Below are 13,260 nucleotides of genomic sequence, written 5' to 3'. Positions count from 1 at the left end.
AAAACACGCACCTTCTGCCCAAACTCCTTTATTTCTTTTCATTCTGTCGCAACAGTCGCAGTGCACAGTACTCTTCAGCTCCATCTCGTGTAGAAAAACGTCGACTGCACCCTCAGCTCCGACCACGGGGAGCATCCACGACGGTGGAAAAGATGAAAAGCCGCGAACTTTATTTAGGAATCAACACTAAACGAAGAATTGATTTCCTGTGGACCCTGTCTCCGAAAAAGCAGGTCTTACGGTTGACAGGAAAATCAGGAAAGCATATATATTGATTTCCTTGATACATTCAACTGAATCTGGAGAAAATTCTACTGTTTAATACTGACACACTTAGAATGAAATTCCCATTGACCTGCGATTCCTGGTTAAATCCTTCAAAAGAGCCAAGTAAGGACATTCTCTGAGCAGCAGGGTGTACTACACTAGATGCCTCACGGGATCCTCCCGCGGACTATCTTTTAGTCACGTCATAGAGCCCAAAGCAGAACGCCTGGAGACGGTCTGCGAGGCCATTCGGGGAGAGGGTGGTGAAGTCCCCTCCTCGGTGAAGACGACTCTGGCAAACCGGAGTCGTTTCCGTGTTCTCCGGTCCCGCGCCGCCTCAGGCAAGGAGCTGAGGTGCCGTCGGGCCCGGTTGCCCACAGCATCTCCCCAGACTCCTCCTCCTGAGAAACCTGCAGGTCAGGGACGCCCACCTTTGGCTTGTTATTATAAATTTGTTTATGTAGCCCTCATGATTTTTAAAGTTGCCATGTGTGGTTTCTGCTTCCTCTGACCAGGGGAGAGGGAGCCCCGAGCGTCCCCCAGTCGGGCGGGGAGGCGTGGGGCGAGAGGGGGCGGGGCGAGGCGGGGCCGCGGCCCTGGGCGGGGCGTCCTCGCAGAAACGGGCTGCGCCGGGCGGCGGGCGGGAGGCAGTGGCGGCGGCGGCGGCGGCGGCGCGGGCTGAGCGGCGCGCGGATTGGTTGCGGCGGTCGGAGACGTCAGGCTCCCGCGGCCCGAGCGGCCGCCGGGCTCGCGCGGCGCAGTAGGCTCGAGTGCGCACCGCAGCGAGGTGGTGTCCTCGGCCGTTCCGCTTTCCGCCGCCGTCTCCGGGCTGTGCCGCTTGAGCCGGGACGCGCCTCCGCGCTTCTCGCCGCCTCCACCGCCGCGGCCGCCGCTCCCCTCGCCGTCTGCACACACACCATGACGAAGAAAGAGAAGAAGTCCTTCAACCAGAGCCTAGCCGAGTGGAAGCTCTTCATCTACAACCCGACCACCGGAGAGTTCCTGGGGCGCACCGCCAAGAGCTGGGGTGAGCGGGCGGCGGTTGGGCGCCGGGGCCGGCCGCGGTCCGGGGGGCGCCGGGCGGGGTCGGGTGGGAAAGGAAAGGCGGGAGATGGCTCCCCGCGCGGGGGCCCTAAGAGTAGCCGCAGCCTCCGCCGCCCACAGCGGTTTTCGTCCGGGGCCGCCAGACTGTCGTATGGGCGGCGGCGGAGGAGGGGCGGCGCGGCCCCATTCATTTCTAGCGTGGCGGGCGGGCCGCCGCTGGCTCCCGAGGCAGCCGGGCCCTCTGGCAGTCCCCGCCGGGCCGCGCCAGTTCCTTCCTCCCGGCCGGGAGCGGAGCGCACGTGCTGCTCCGGCCTCCGGCCCCGAGCGGCGCCGGAGGCCGGGGACCCCTGCCCAGAGTCGAGCCCCGAGCGTGCGGGGGCCGAACGCCCGGGCCTCCCTTTGTACCGAGCGCGCTGTCCGGGAGAGGCCCTGGCAGAGGCGGCCGGTGGCGCCCAGCGGTTCGGGGAAGCCAGACCCTGCCCCACTCCCGGGGAGAGGAAATTTCCACTCTCGCCGCTATCTTGTGACTCGTCCACGCTGCCACCCCGGTCGGAAGAGTGCGAGTGTTAAGTGTGTGGGTTGCATGAATGTGCCGCGGTGAGTTAGTCACACAAGTACTTGGTACACGAAATGCGCTTGAATTTGGACAGTGAAAAGACCATTAAAAAGGTTGGTACCTGCCTGATTCCTTTGTAATTACAGGCGTTTTCTTCCTAGCAAATAGGCTTCTTTTGGGGAAAGTAAATCCCAGGTGGCACAATTTTTGTGCCTTCAAAACGTGTGATGGTTGTGTGTGTTAGTTTTTCTATGAATATAAGTTCTTTGTTTTACAAGTAATATTTAAACCATCCACTGATAGAGTACTGCTTTAGGGTGTCTCTTTTCCCCCCGAAAAATTGTATTAATGTCTGAATAAGGACTAGTGCTTCTTTCTTTTTTTCTTTTCTTTTGCCCTTTGAAAAACGTTTTGTTGATGGGTCTTGACCTTTTTTTTCTGAGTGAGAATAAATTTCTAGAGTGGGAGAACTATTTGGGCACGACATCTTTAAAAGAAGCATGAGGAGAGTAAATTAGCTATGACTCAGAAAATAAACTGTTGCTACTGACTGAAATCGGCTCCTCCGGAATGGAAAGTCGGCTTAAAGCCCTATCACAAGCTGAAAGGGGCCTTGGAGGTTTTTAGCCCAACTCCCAGTTTAGAGATGAGAAAAATGAGATCTAGAGAGGTTGTGATTTTGCTTTGTGTAAAATTACATATTCCACATAGCCAAGAAAAGAACCCAGTTGTCCTTTAATCCTAGTCCAGCGGTTTTATTATTTTACAGATGTCTTGCCTAACTAACACTCATGATTTTTATTTATTTAGATAGCTGTCTTTTGGGAACCCACTAATGTGAAAAGGAAATAAATCTTGCATCCGTAGTTAAATGGGGGAAAATGGTGAAATTATTGCTTCTAGAATGTGCTACCTTTTTGCTGAAGGAATTTTTGAGTGGTGGAGAGGGATTAATGTTTGTAGACTACCTTCCTCAGTGCCTTCTCATTTCCAGAAATAAGTACCTTCATTTTTTGGTAGAATGACATTTCTTACTGCGGATAGTGCTTCTTGTCTAAGCTTTGTATTTATATGATGTTGAGGTTGAGATTTTATTGGGTATGTGCATTTAAGTAGGTAATGTGCACAAATGATCGAAGTGTAGGCATTATAGAAGGGCGGCTACGGTACAGTAAAGTTGGGATTTATTTTAGAAGGATTAAGGCAAGACCTTTTTTCCAAATTGAAAATGTTAACTTTTATCAACAAATAGTACATTTCTGAATTTATTGGAATTGTAGTAAACCAGTGCAAAATGTCATAAATTATCCGCAATCCAATCCCATCATAAGGGCATCTCTCTAAGGATATATGTGGGTGTGGTAGAGGGCGAAGTCCATACTCAGCTCTCCAGGCTGTGTGGGGAGTCTGCCTTGAGAAAGGGGTATCTTGTTCTAATTATCAGAAAGGCACTGTATGGGCTAGCTGCCTGATCTCATTACTGCAGAGATGTCCACTATTAATATTTCTGTATATATCTGGGCAGACTTAAAAGAGTATAATGTTAATTTTTTTAAACGAAATCATACAATAAGTGTTGCTTTATAGTGTTTCTTTTTAACTTATTTATTTTAGAGAGAGAGCTGGGGGAGGGGCAGAGGGGGAGAATCTTTCAAGCAGACTTTCCTGATGAGCCCGGAGCTGAAACCTGGGGCTTGACCCCAAGGCCCTCGAGATCTGGCCCAAGCCAGAACCAAGAGTTGGTGGCCCAACTGACTGAGCCACCCAGGCACCCCTTAGTGTTTTGAGTATATTGTGGGCACCTTCCCATTTTAATAAAGATCTGTATCATCATTTTAATGGCTGACTAATGTTCTATTGTATAGTTCCATGTACTACTGTGATTTTTTAAAAACAAATATGTTTATTAACATGTAGCCTATGTGTGCATGGGAGATATCCAGGGAAATATGAGTAACTCCTGATTTTTTTTTTTTTAAGATTTTATTTATTTATTCGACAGAGATAGAGACAGCCAGCGAGAGAGGGAACACAAGCAGGGGGAGTGGGAGAGGAAGAAGCAGGCTCATAGCGGAGGAGCCTGATGTGGGGCTCGATCCCACGACGCCAGGATCACGCCCTGAGCCGAAGGCAGACGCTTAACCGCTGTGCAACCCAGGCGCCCCCCCTGATTTTTTTTTAACCAGTTATTTATTGTATGTACTGGTCTGTCCTCCCAGTCCCTTCCTTCAGCCTTGAGAGTATATTTTTGCAAATTTATTTCTTGAGATATGTTTCTACTAGTGGAATTTCTAGGTCGTGTATAATATGTGTACCCTTTACATTTTGGAAATGTGTTAGGTTTTTATTTTGTTTTTTGGTTTTTTGTTTTGTTTTTTAAGAAACTCATTTGCAGTTTTTTCCTCGTTCTTTTGAATGTAAATGTGGGGGGATTACTTTTGGGGGGGGGACCTTGATAAACTTGCTGTATCCGCTGGTGTGTAGAAAAAAAGCCTTCTCTACCCTAAGGATTTTATAAAGACATTCATTTCAGATGTTCTCTTTTTTACATTCTAAAGTACATTTGTCCCATTTAATCTGAAGTTCCTCACCAGTGCATGGGATATATTAAAAGTATACATTTGGGGGAGGGGGCAGAGGGAGAGAGAGAATCTTGAGAAAGAGAATCTTAAGCAGGCTCCATGCCCAGTGTGCAGCCTGATTCGGGGCTCGATCCCACCATCCTGAGATCATGATCAGAACTAAAATCAACAGTTGGACGTTTAACTGACAGCCACCTAGGCATCGCTAAAAGCACACATTTAAAAAGTAGTTTTGCCATTTACAGTTGGGATAAAGTGAAAATACTACAGGTTATACCACATTGTTATCTGAAATGGTTATGTAAAAGATTTGTTTTTTTAAGATTTTATTTTTTTAAGTAATCTCTGTACCCAGCATGTGGCTTGAATCCACAACCCTGAGATCATGAGTTATATGCACACTGTACTCACTGAGACAGCTGGGCGTCCCTATATAAAAGATTTTGAGTAGCTTCTTGAATGTTTGGCAATTTCAGAATCATTACATACATAAAATTACCTCATTTGATTTTCACAACGACTATCTAAAATAAAGCACACTATGTAGGTCATCAGTGAATCTAGAGTTGGTGTCTTAGGCTGGACAGTAAGGCCACATCAGGAATAAGTAATTGCCATGTATGAAAACACAGGACAAAGAAAATTTAGCGTCTTGTGGCTTATGCTGCAGATAATAAACCTAAACGCAGTAAACATAATTAGAGTGAAAAATAGCCTAGAGATCCTCTGTTGTTATTTAAACTGTAATGGACCATGTGTTGCAATTAACATATTTAAGAATGATGAAATAGAATAGTAAAAATACCATTTTATTCTACCTAATAAGTTTATTCCAAGGAAGCATGTTCCATGAAACTTCTCTGTATTTTGCATATACAGATACCCTGATGTAAAATGTGTTTCTTACTGTGGCTCAAAGTCAAGAACTTGAAAGCCACTAATCTAGCCTTGTGCCCTCATTTCATAGGTGAGAAAATTGAACTCATAGGTCTGATTCGTCAAAGTTTACTCAGCAGTAGAATCCTTGGCCTTTAGACTACCTCCAAGGCCAGACTGTTTTTTATTTTGACTGCTGTGACTTGATGTCATTTAATGACATCTGCTGTGGGCTTCTTTGGAGTTCCTTATCTTAAGGCTATCTGTCAGTAGATGCTTTATATTCATATTAACTTAAAACTTGAGTTGCTGCTTTCCAAGCATAGTCAGGATTCTGGACCAAAACTACTAACACCTATATTTTGTTCATGTACTTTTTCTTTTATTATAGATCCATGAAGTGCCATTTTCTCAGTCACCTGCTCCCATTCTGGGTCATGCCTCAGTAAATGCTCTGCCTTGGAGATCAGACTCCATCCCATCTTGGGTGTTTGACTGTAGGGGAGAAGGCAAGTGTGTTTATTTTCCCAGTATCATATAGTTTTGTAAGATGTTGTTCTTTGTCCTGTGGAGTGTGACATATTAAAGAAACTTTACAAAACTGTGCACTGTTGGGAAAGTAACAGGACTCGCCTTACCCTGTGCGCAGGCTATAAATGAAGGTCAGTGGTGGGTGTGGCAGCGGCAGCAGCAGAGGCATACTGAGCCATCACCCAGCAGGAGACAGCACTTCCTGGACTGGTAGTGGAAGGGAGGGGACAGGGTAAGTGTGTGTGTTATGTTCTAGATGTTTTAATTACGGTAGTATGTGCTTTACTGTTGTTAAAGAGCAACTTTCCTCTACCCCCAAAATAATTTGATTCTTTGAAATTGACTTTCTAATTTATATCTATAGAATTAAATTAGTTGCATTAAAAGAAGTTTAAAAACGTGCCTGTCTTTAGTAGCAATATTTCATGATTTGTCACGTTTGATTAAAGAGCAGTCATTTAACACTGTTTAGTGGAAAGAAAAAAAAAGCTAACTCTGAAAGATAAATTTATTATTTCCTAATTATGCATTTATTGCATTGATTTTGAAATAAAATCTGTAATCTTTAACCACTTAGAACAACCACTATTAACATTTTTATGGTCTATTTCCTTTTTGTAAATAGTTTTTTTTTAATGTATAAAATTTTAAAATATGCAGTTAGATACCTAGTTTTACCACTTAATGTTTTAGGGGAATGGTTTTTATTCCTCTGCCACCTTAGAGGTTGATGTGTTGGGGGTAACCTTGGTCCTCCATCAGTTCTGTGGGGGCTGTCCACACTTCCTGCTAGAATTTATGTATTCTGGTGTCTTTAGTTACTATCTCTATGTTGAGACTCTCAAATCTGCATTTGTAGTTGGTATGACTTTTTTTATATTAAAAGAACCAACTGCCTGACAAAGATCTTAAATCGGATGTTTCATAGGACTCTGAAGTACTTCACACACCTCTTCATGTAAATCTCCCTTGCCCTCTAGGCCTCCTTAGTGTGACACACACTGTAAGCTCGCTGACTTCTCTCTCGTCATCTCTCTACCATTCTCTACCCCTTCTGGGCCTGTTTCCTAGCTTGAGTCTCTCTTTCCTTCACCTTGGGCTGGGTACTCCGATGTTAGCTTTGGTAGCCTGATCTCTGGTAAACATCTTTGAACCCCTCTTTGCCTTAAGACTGTGACAAGTGCTCCCGTGTATCCCGTAATAGTTTTTTTTTTTTATAATAGCATTTATGATTTTTTGTAGTAGTAGTGTTGCCTGTTTACTAGAATATAAGTTTCTTATTCACTCATCTTTGATTCGCTAACACTGAGCCTGTTGCTCAGCACTTAGCAGGAAGGTAATAAAAACAGGTTGAATGAATGAGCACTATTATGAAATGTTTCCATGTAATTAGTCTTTTTGCAACCTTCTTTTTTTTTTTAAGATTTTATTTATTTATCTGACAGCACAAGCAGGGGGAAGCGGCAGGTGGGGGGGAGGGAGAAGCAGGCTCCCTGCTGAGCAAGGAGCCCAATGTGGGACTCAATCCCAGGACCCTGGGATCATGAGGTAGACCCTTAACGGACTGAACTGAAGGTAGACCCTTAACGGACTGAACCCCCCAGGTGTCCCATTTTTGCAACATTTTAAAAAATGTCTTTGTTGGTATTGGTGTATCATAGTATAACAGTTCCCCAATGTTTGGGCATCCTACCCCCCTTTTTTTAATAGCACTGCGAGTTTTCATAGAAGTTTAGTGTTCAAAGCTTCCACTTAACTTTCTCTTTGGAGATTCAGCTGAGTTTGTGGCATGCCTGAGTGGTGCATCTGATTAGGATAACAGAAACACGCTTATTATCCAAGTCTCCTGCTTTCTGCTTTATTGCTCTGTTCAGCGTCTTATACTGCTCTTATGAGACCTACATGAAGGTTTTTTTTTTTTTTTTAACTTCTCTTAAATTTAACAGGCACTTATTTAACAGTGTCATTCTCTGCCCTGCAGGGTGCTCTACTAATATTTCTGAAAAGAATTATTTAACTTAGCAGCCGCCCACATCTGTTTGAACTTTGTAACTAAGTTGTTTGTAGACTGGCTCTTATTTGTGACTTCTACTTAGTATTATGTTAATGCCTTGGTAAGGTATGACTTTGGGACTGACCCTCGTCCAGGACATAAGGTACTTTTCTTTGGCAGGTTCTGGCATGTAAATAGTGGCCCTTTATGTACCCTTACCACCACCACTCCCCGCTCATTACTATCTAATCATTTCTTTTCGGATTCCTTCCTGTCTGTTTTTCCTGGTCTCATTTCCTAAATGTGTATTTCCCAGCTGCTGTCTTTGGCCTTGTTTTCTCCACATCTTCTTCCCTGGCAATCTTATAAAACAATTGCAAAGATCACTCACACATTTTACTTCTTGGTTAACACCTCTCTCAGATTCAGTTGCTTCCTGGATATCTCATAAACCTGAGAGGGAGAGGCTTAGATGTCTTGACTGGCTCTGTTACTAAACTACCTTATGTATCACCTGGCAAACAGAGCTTTTTCCCCTTCCTGTACTGAAGTTCTGAGTTGCTCCTGTATTTGCAATTTTTGAAAACGGGGGTTACTATCTTTTCTGTCATTTGGGCTCTAAACATGGCCAGATCATGCCAGTTCTACTTCTGTAACATCTCTTAAATCTGTGACCCACACCCTCATTGCCACTACTACGATTAATCAGGAGTTAATTTTCTCTGCCCTACTCCTGTCCCCCACCCCCGCCACATCTTATGAAGACCCTATTCAGAGGGAACGCAGGGTGCTCACTTTTCATAGCTTTATAATACTAACCACCTGTTTGAAATTTCCTAGTTCTTTTTTTTTTTTTTTAAGATTTTATTTATTTATTTGACAGAGAGAGCCAGCGAGAGAGAACACAAGCAGGGGGAGTGGGAGAGGAAGAAGCAGGCTCCCAGCAGAGGAGCCTGATGTGGGGGCTCGATCCCAGAACGCTGGGATCACGCCCTGAGCCGAAGGCAGACGCTTAATGACTGTGCCACCCAGGCGCCCCATGAAATTTCCTAGTTCTTAACACTCCCATCAACCCTGGCTCCACTGTATCGGGGTCTGGTAGTGCCTTTTCTTATAAATTCTCTGATTAAAAACTTAAAGCGCCAGATGAAGAGCTTTTGTGACTTCCATAGTTGTTCCAAGTTCAGATAGGCCATTGCCTTTCCAGTTTTTACCTGCTGCTTAAAAAAAAAGTTGTTGTGTTACTGACTTTTGGGGAAGGTGAGCTCTTAACTCCGGAGGCATCCCCAGAAAGATCCCAGGAGTCAGTTGGAATCATTGTGACCTAAACCAGTGTAACTTCACTGCTGTCAGGTTATTTTTAAGGCTACAGATTTGGTCGTGCTACGTCCCATACCCTAAAATTGTGTTTGGAATCCCACTGCTTTCAGAAGGTTGAAATAATTTCCAAACAGCCTGGCATTCCAGGCTCACTACATACTGGCTTAGAACTAAGTTTCCAACCTTATAACCTGTCGTTTCCCACCTTAGTCCCCATATACCACATGTCATAGCCAGAATGGATGTATCTGGAATGCTCTGCTCATTCCCTTGCCCATACCCTTCATCTCTGCATCATAAGTTCTTCCCTACTTCAGAGACTTAAACTTTGCGTGTCAGCTATCGTAAGCGTTCTCTGATATGCCAAGGTGAAAATAATACCACATTTATCTCCTGTAACAACTAAAACTTTGTATCCTGGATTATGGTGGTTTATATACATTACTCCTACTAAGTAGATATTCTCACAAATCAGGATTTACAAAAAAGCACTTTTTTTTTTTTTTTTGGCTACACAAATTGTCGTTTAATCAATTTCAGCTTGTGATTCACCTGTTCCTTAGGCTAAAAGTGAGAGTATTTTGGGTCTTATTTGTGGAGACACTTGTATATAAAGGCATAATTCCCCTTAACCTTACCGTGATTCTGTCCCACTAAACTAATTCATTTTGAAGTTTCCAGATAGGGCATCATAGTAAAAGTGAGCCTGTGGGCATATATATATATATATTTTTTTTACTTCATGAATCGTAGAAGTATACCAATATCTTGAGATGACCAGACAAGGACTCACTCAGAATATAGACCTAATTTCTAGTTCCATACATCAGCCAAGCTTAGATAAGTCATTTAAAATCTCTAGGTTTTAGTTTCTTCTGTAGGAGAAAAGTTGCAGAAGATAGTTTCTAAATGTCACTTTGAAATGGAAAAAAAAAAGTATATAAATGCTTGAGAACAACAGCAGGCAGCAAGCTTTTTCTTTAAGGGACCAGATAATACTTTAGGCTTTGCCAGCCATCTGGTGTCTGTTGCAACTACTCAGCTCAGCTATTGTAGCTTGAAAGTGGCAAGAGACAATTTGTAAACTAATGGACCTAGCTATGTGCAATATTTTATTTACAAAAACAGGCAGCTGCTGTGGTTTGCTGACCTCTTTAGAAGCTAGTGTCAGTGTAGGCTGACTCAAGAAATCTGAACTGGTCTTAAATGAGATGTAGACTCTTGGCTTTGTTCTTTTTAAATAATGAAAGTAACACTATTGTTTGAATTTTTGCAGTACAGATGTGAATAATCAGTCCATTGTCCTCTTCAGCTTCTTTTCTGGGTAATCAGTGTTAATAGTAATGATTTTTAAATTGTAATACATGGTATATCCACTTTGGATAAAGGTCTGGCAATTTCTTATAAAAGTAAATATATACCTACCCCATGACCCCGCAGTTCTGCTCCTAGGTGTTTACCCAAGAGAAATGAAAACATATCCACAAAAATACGTGTACAAGAATATTCATAGTAGCTCCAACTGGAAACAGCCCAAGTGTCCATCAGCAGAACAGGTAACCTGGTATGCCCAAACAGCAGAATACTACTCAACAGTAAAAGGAACGAACTGTGGATACACAGAACATGGATGAATTTCACAATTAGGGTGAGCAGAAAAGAAGCTTTATCTAAGAGAATACGTACAATATGATTTCATTTATATGAATTCTAAAGCAAGCAGCACTTATCAGTGCTGGAAAAAAGCCCATAATGGTGTTTTCCTCTAAGGCGGTGGTCATGGGGATTGGAAAGGGGCACCAGAGAACTTGGTAGGGTGGTGTAATGTTTTGTCTCTTGCTGGGGGCTTAGATCATATAGAATGCATTTATCAAAACCCTTTTTTTTTTTAAGTTTTTAAATTTTAGTTAACATACTGTGTAATATTTCATGTGTACAATAACAGTGATCCAGCACTTCCATACAACACCAGTGCTCATCCCAAGTGCCCTCCTTAATCCCCATCACCTGTTTTACTCATCCCCCCCCCCACCTCCCTGCTGGTAACCATCAGTTTGTTCTTTACAGTTAGTGACTTTGGTGTTCTTTCTTTCTTTATTCCCTTTGCTCCTTTGTTTTGTTTCTTAAATTTCACATATGAGTGAGATCCTATGGTATTTGTCTTTGACTGACTGACTTCGCTTAGCATTACCTCTCTAGCTCCATCCATGTTGTTGCAAATAGCAAGATTTCATTCTTTTTTATGGCTGAGTAACATGCCTCTGTGTGTGTGTGTGTGTGTGTGTGTGTGTGTGTGTGTGTGTGTGTGGTCTGTGTTTGTGTATGCATTCATGTACCACATCTTTATCCATTCAGCAACTGATGGACACTTGGGCTGTTTCCATGATTTGGCTATTGTGGATAAACATCAGAGTGCATGTATCCCTTTGAATTAATATTTTTGCGTTCTTTGGGTAAATACCTAGTAGTGGAATTGCTGGATTATAGGGTAGTTTTTTTTTTTTTTTCCTGGTTATGATTTTATTTATAAGTAAACTTTATGCCCAACAACGTGGAGCTCGAACTCACAACCCTGAGATCTGGAGTCACATGCTCCATATAGACTGAGCCAGCGAGGTGCCGTGGTAGTTCTATTTTTATTTTTTTGAGGAACCTCTATCCTGTTTTCCAGAGTGGCTGCACCAGTTTGCATTCCCACCAACAGTGTAAGAGGGTTCCCCTTCCTCTACATCCTTGCCAACACCTCTTGTTTTTTGTGGTGTTGATTTTAGCCATTCTGACAGGTGTGAGGTGATATTTCATTGTAGTTTTGATTTGCATTTCCCTGATAAGTGATGTTGGGCATCTTTTCATGTGTTTGTTGGCCATCTGTATGTCATCAATGGAAAAATGTCTATTCATGTCTTCTGCCCATTTTTTTAATTGTATTATTCATTTTTTTGGGTGTGATTGTCAAAACCCATGTAATGGCACATTAGAGGTTTGTGTATTTCATTGAATGTGATTTTTTTCCTTCAATTTTAGTTAATATGCATGAAGTGTTTGGGGGTGAAGTATACATACTGACATCTGGAACTTGAAATGCATTTAAAAAATAAATGGAATAGATACAATGTAATAGAATATTAACTGTAGAATCTAGGTGTGTCTATGGATGTTCATTGACATTCAGCCTTTCTGTGTATATATAAACATTGCTAACTGAATATTAAAGAAAAAATACATTTTTTAAAAAGATCTTATTTATTTATTTATTTATTTATTTGAGAGAGAGAGCATGAGTGGGGGAAGAGCAGAAGGATAGGGACAAGCGGACTCCACTCTGAGTGCAGAGCTGGACATGGGGGCTCAACCTCATAACCTTGAGGTCATGACCTGAGCTGAAATCAAGAGTCAGAGGCTCAGGGGCGTCTGGGTGGCTCAGTTGTTAAGCGTCTGCCTTCGGCTGGGGTCATGATCCCAGGGTCCTGGGATTGAGCCCCACATCAGGCTCCTTGCTCCGCTGGGAGCCTGCTTCTCCCTCTCCCACTCCCCCTGCTTGTGTTCCCTCTTTCAATGGCTGTCTCTCTGTCTGTCAAATAAACAAAATCTTAAAAAAAAAAGAGTCAGAGGCTCAACCAGCTGAGCCACCCAAGTGCCCCGAGAATACATGAATACATTTATATGTTCTTGATTGTCTTCCACCAATTGTGGAGTCTTTCCTATAGACAATGATTGTTATTCAGTTTTCTTACCAGTCCTATTTCAGTGCATTTATGTATATGTATATACTTATGTGTGTATGTGGGTATATATGGAATATGTAGGAATAAGTAATTTTCCACTTTTACATGAGTAATAGGAAAAATGTATGTTCTAAAACTTGCTTTGCCCCCCATTAATGTGTCCTGTGTTCCATGTCAGTGTGTATTTATCTCGTTTCTTTGAATTATTTACATAATCCATAGTGTAGAGCTATATATCTGGATATATATTTTGTTATGAATATTTAGATTGTTTCTAATTTTTCTCTTCAAAATTGCTGCTATGTGTATGTGCCACTATTTAGGATAGATACTGAGAAATGGAATTACCACTTTATAGTATATGCT

At 42.6% G+C, this 13,260-nt stretch overlaps 1 protein-coding gene across 2 annotated transcripts in view; it reads left to right on the top strand.

Moving 5' to 3' along the window:
* Nucleotides 1-915: 915 nt before the first annotated feature.
* ATP1B3 (ATPase Na+/K+ transporting subunit beta 3) overlaps nucleotides 916-13,260 on the top strand; it is a 41,168-nt gene continuing 28,823 nt past the window's right edge. The window contains exons 1-2 of one of the 2 annotated variants that reach the window (XM_057316020.1): nucleotides 1,776-1,980; nucleotides 5,717-5,834. In XM_057316020.1, coding sequence (XP_057172003.1) covers nucleotides 1,942-1,980; nucleotides 5,717-5,834 — 157 coding nt within the window. In that variant the 5' untranslated portion in view covers nucleotides 1,776-1,941. Of the gene's footprint in view, nucleotides 1,295-1,775; nucleotides 1,981-5,716; nucleotides 5,835-13,260 lie in introns of those variants that run through there. The other variant, XM_026497163.4, reaches the window with a different exon arrangement.

The sequence above is a fragment of the Ursus arctos genome, unplaced genomic scaffold (assembly GCF_023065955.2).
Source record: "Ursus arctos isolate Adak ecotype North America unplaced genomic scaffold, UrsArc2.0 scaffold_20, whole genome shotgun sequence".
NCBI lineage: Eukaryota > Metazoa > Chordata > Mammalia > Carnivora > Ursidae > Ursus > Ursus arctos.
This window is presented reverse-complemented; position numbering and strand designations above follow the sequence as displayed.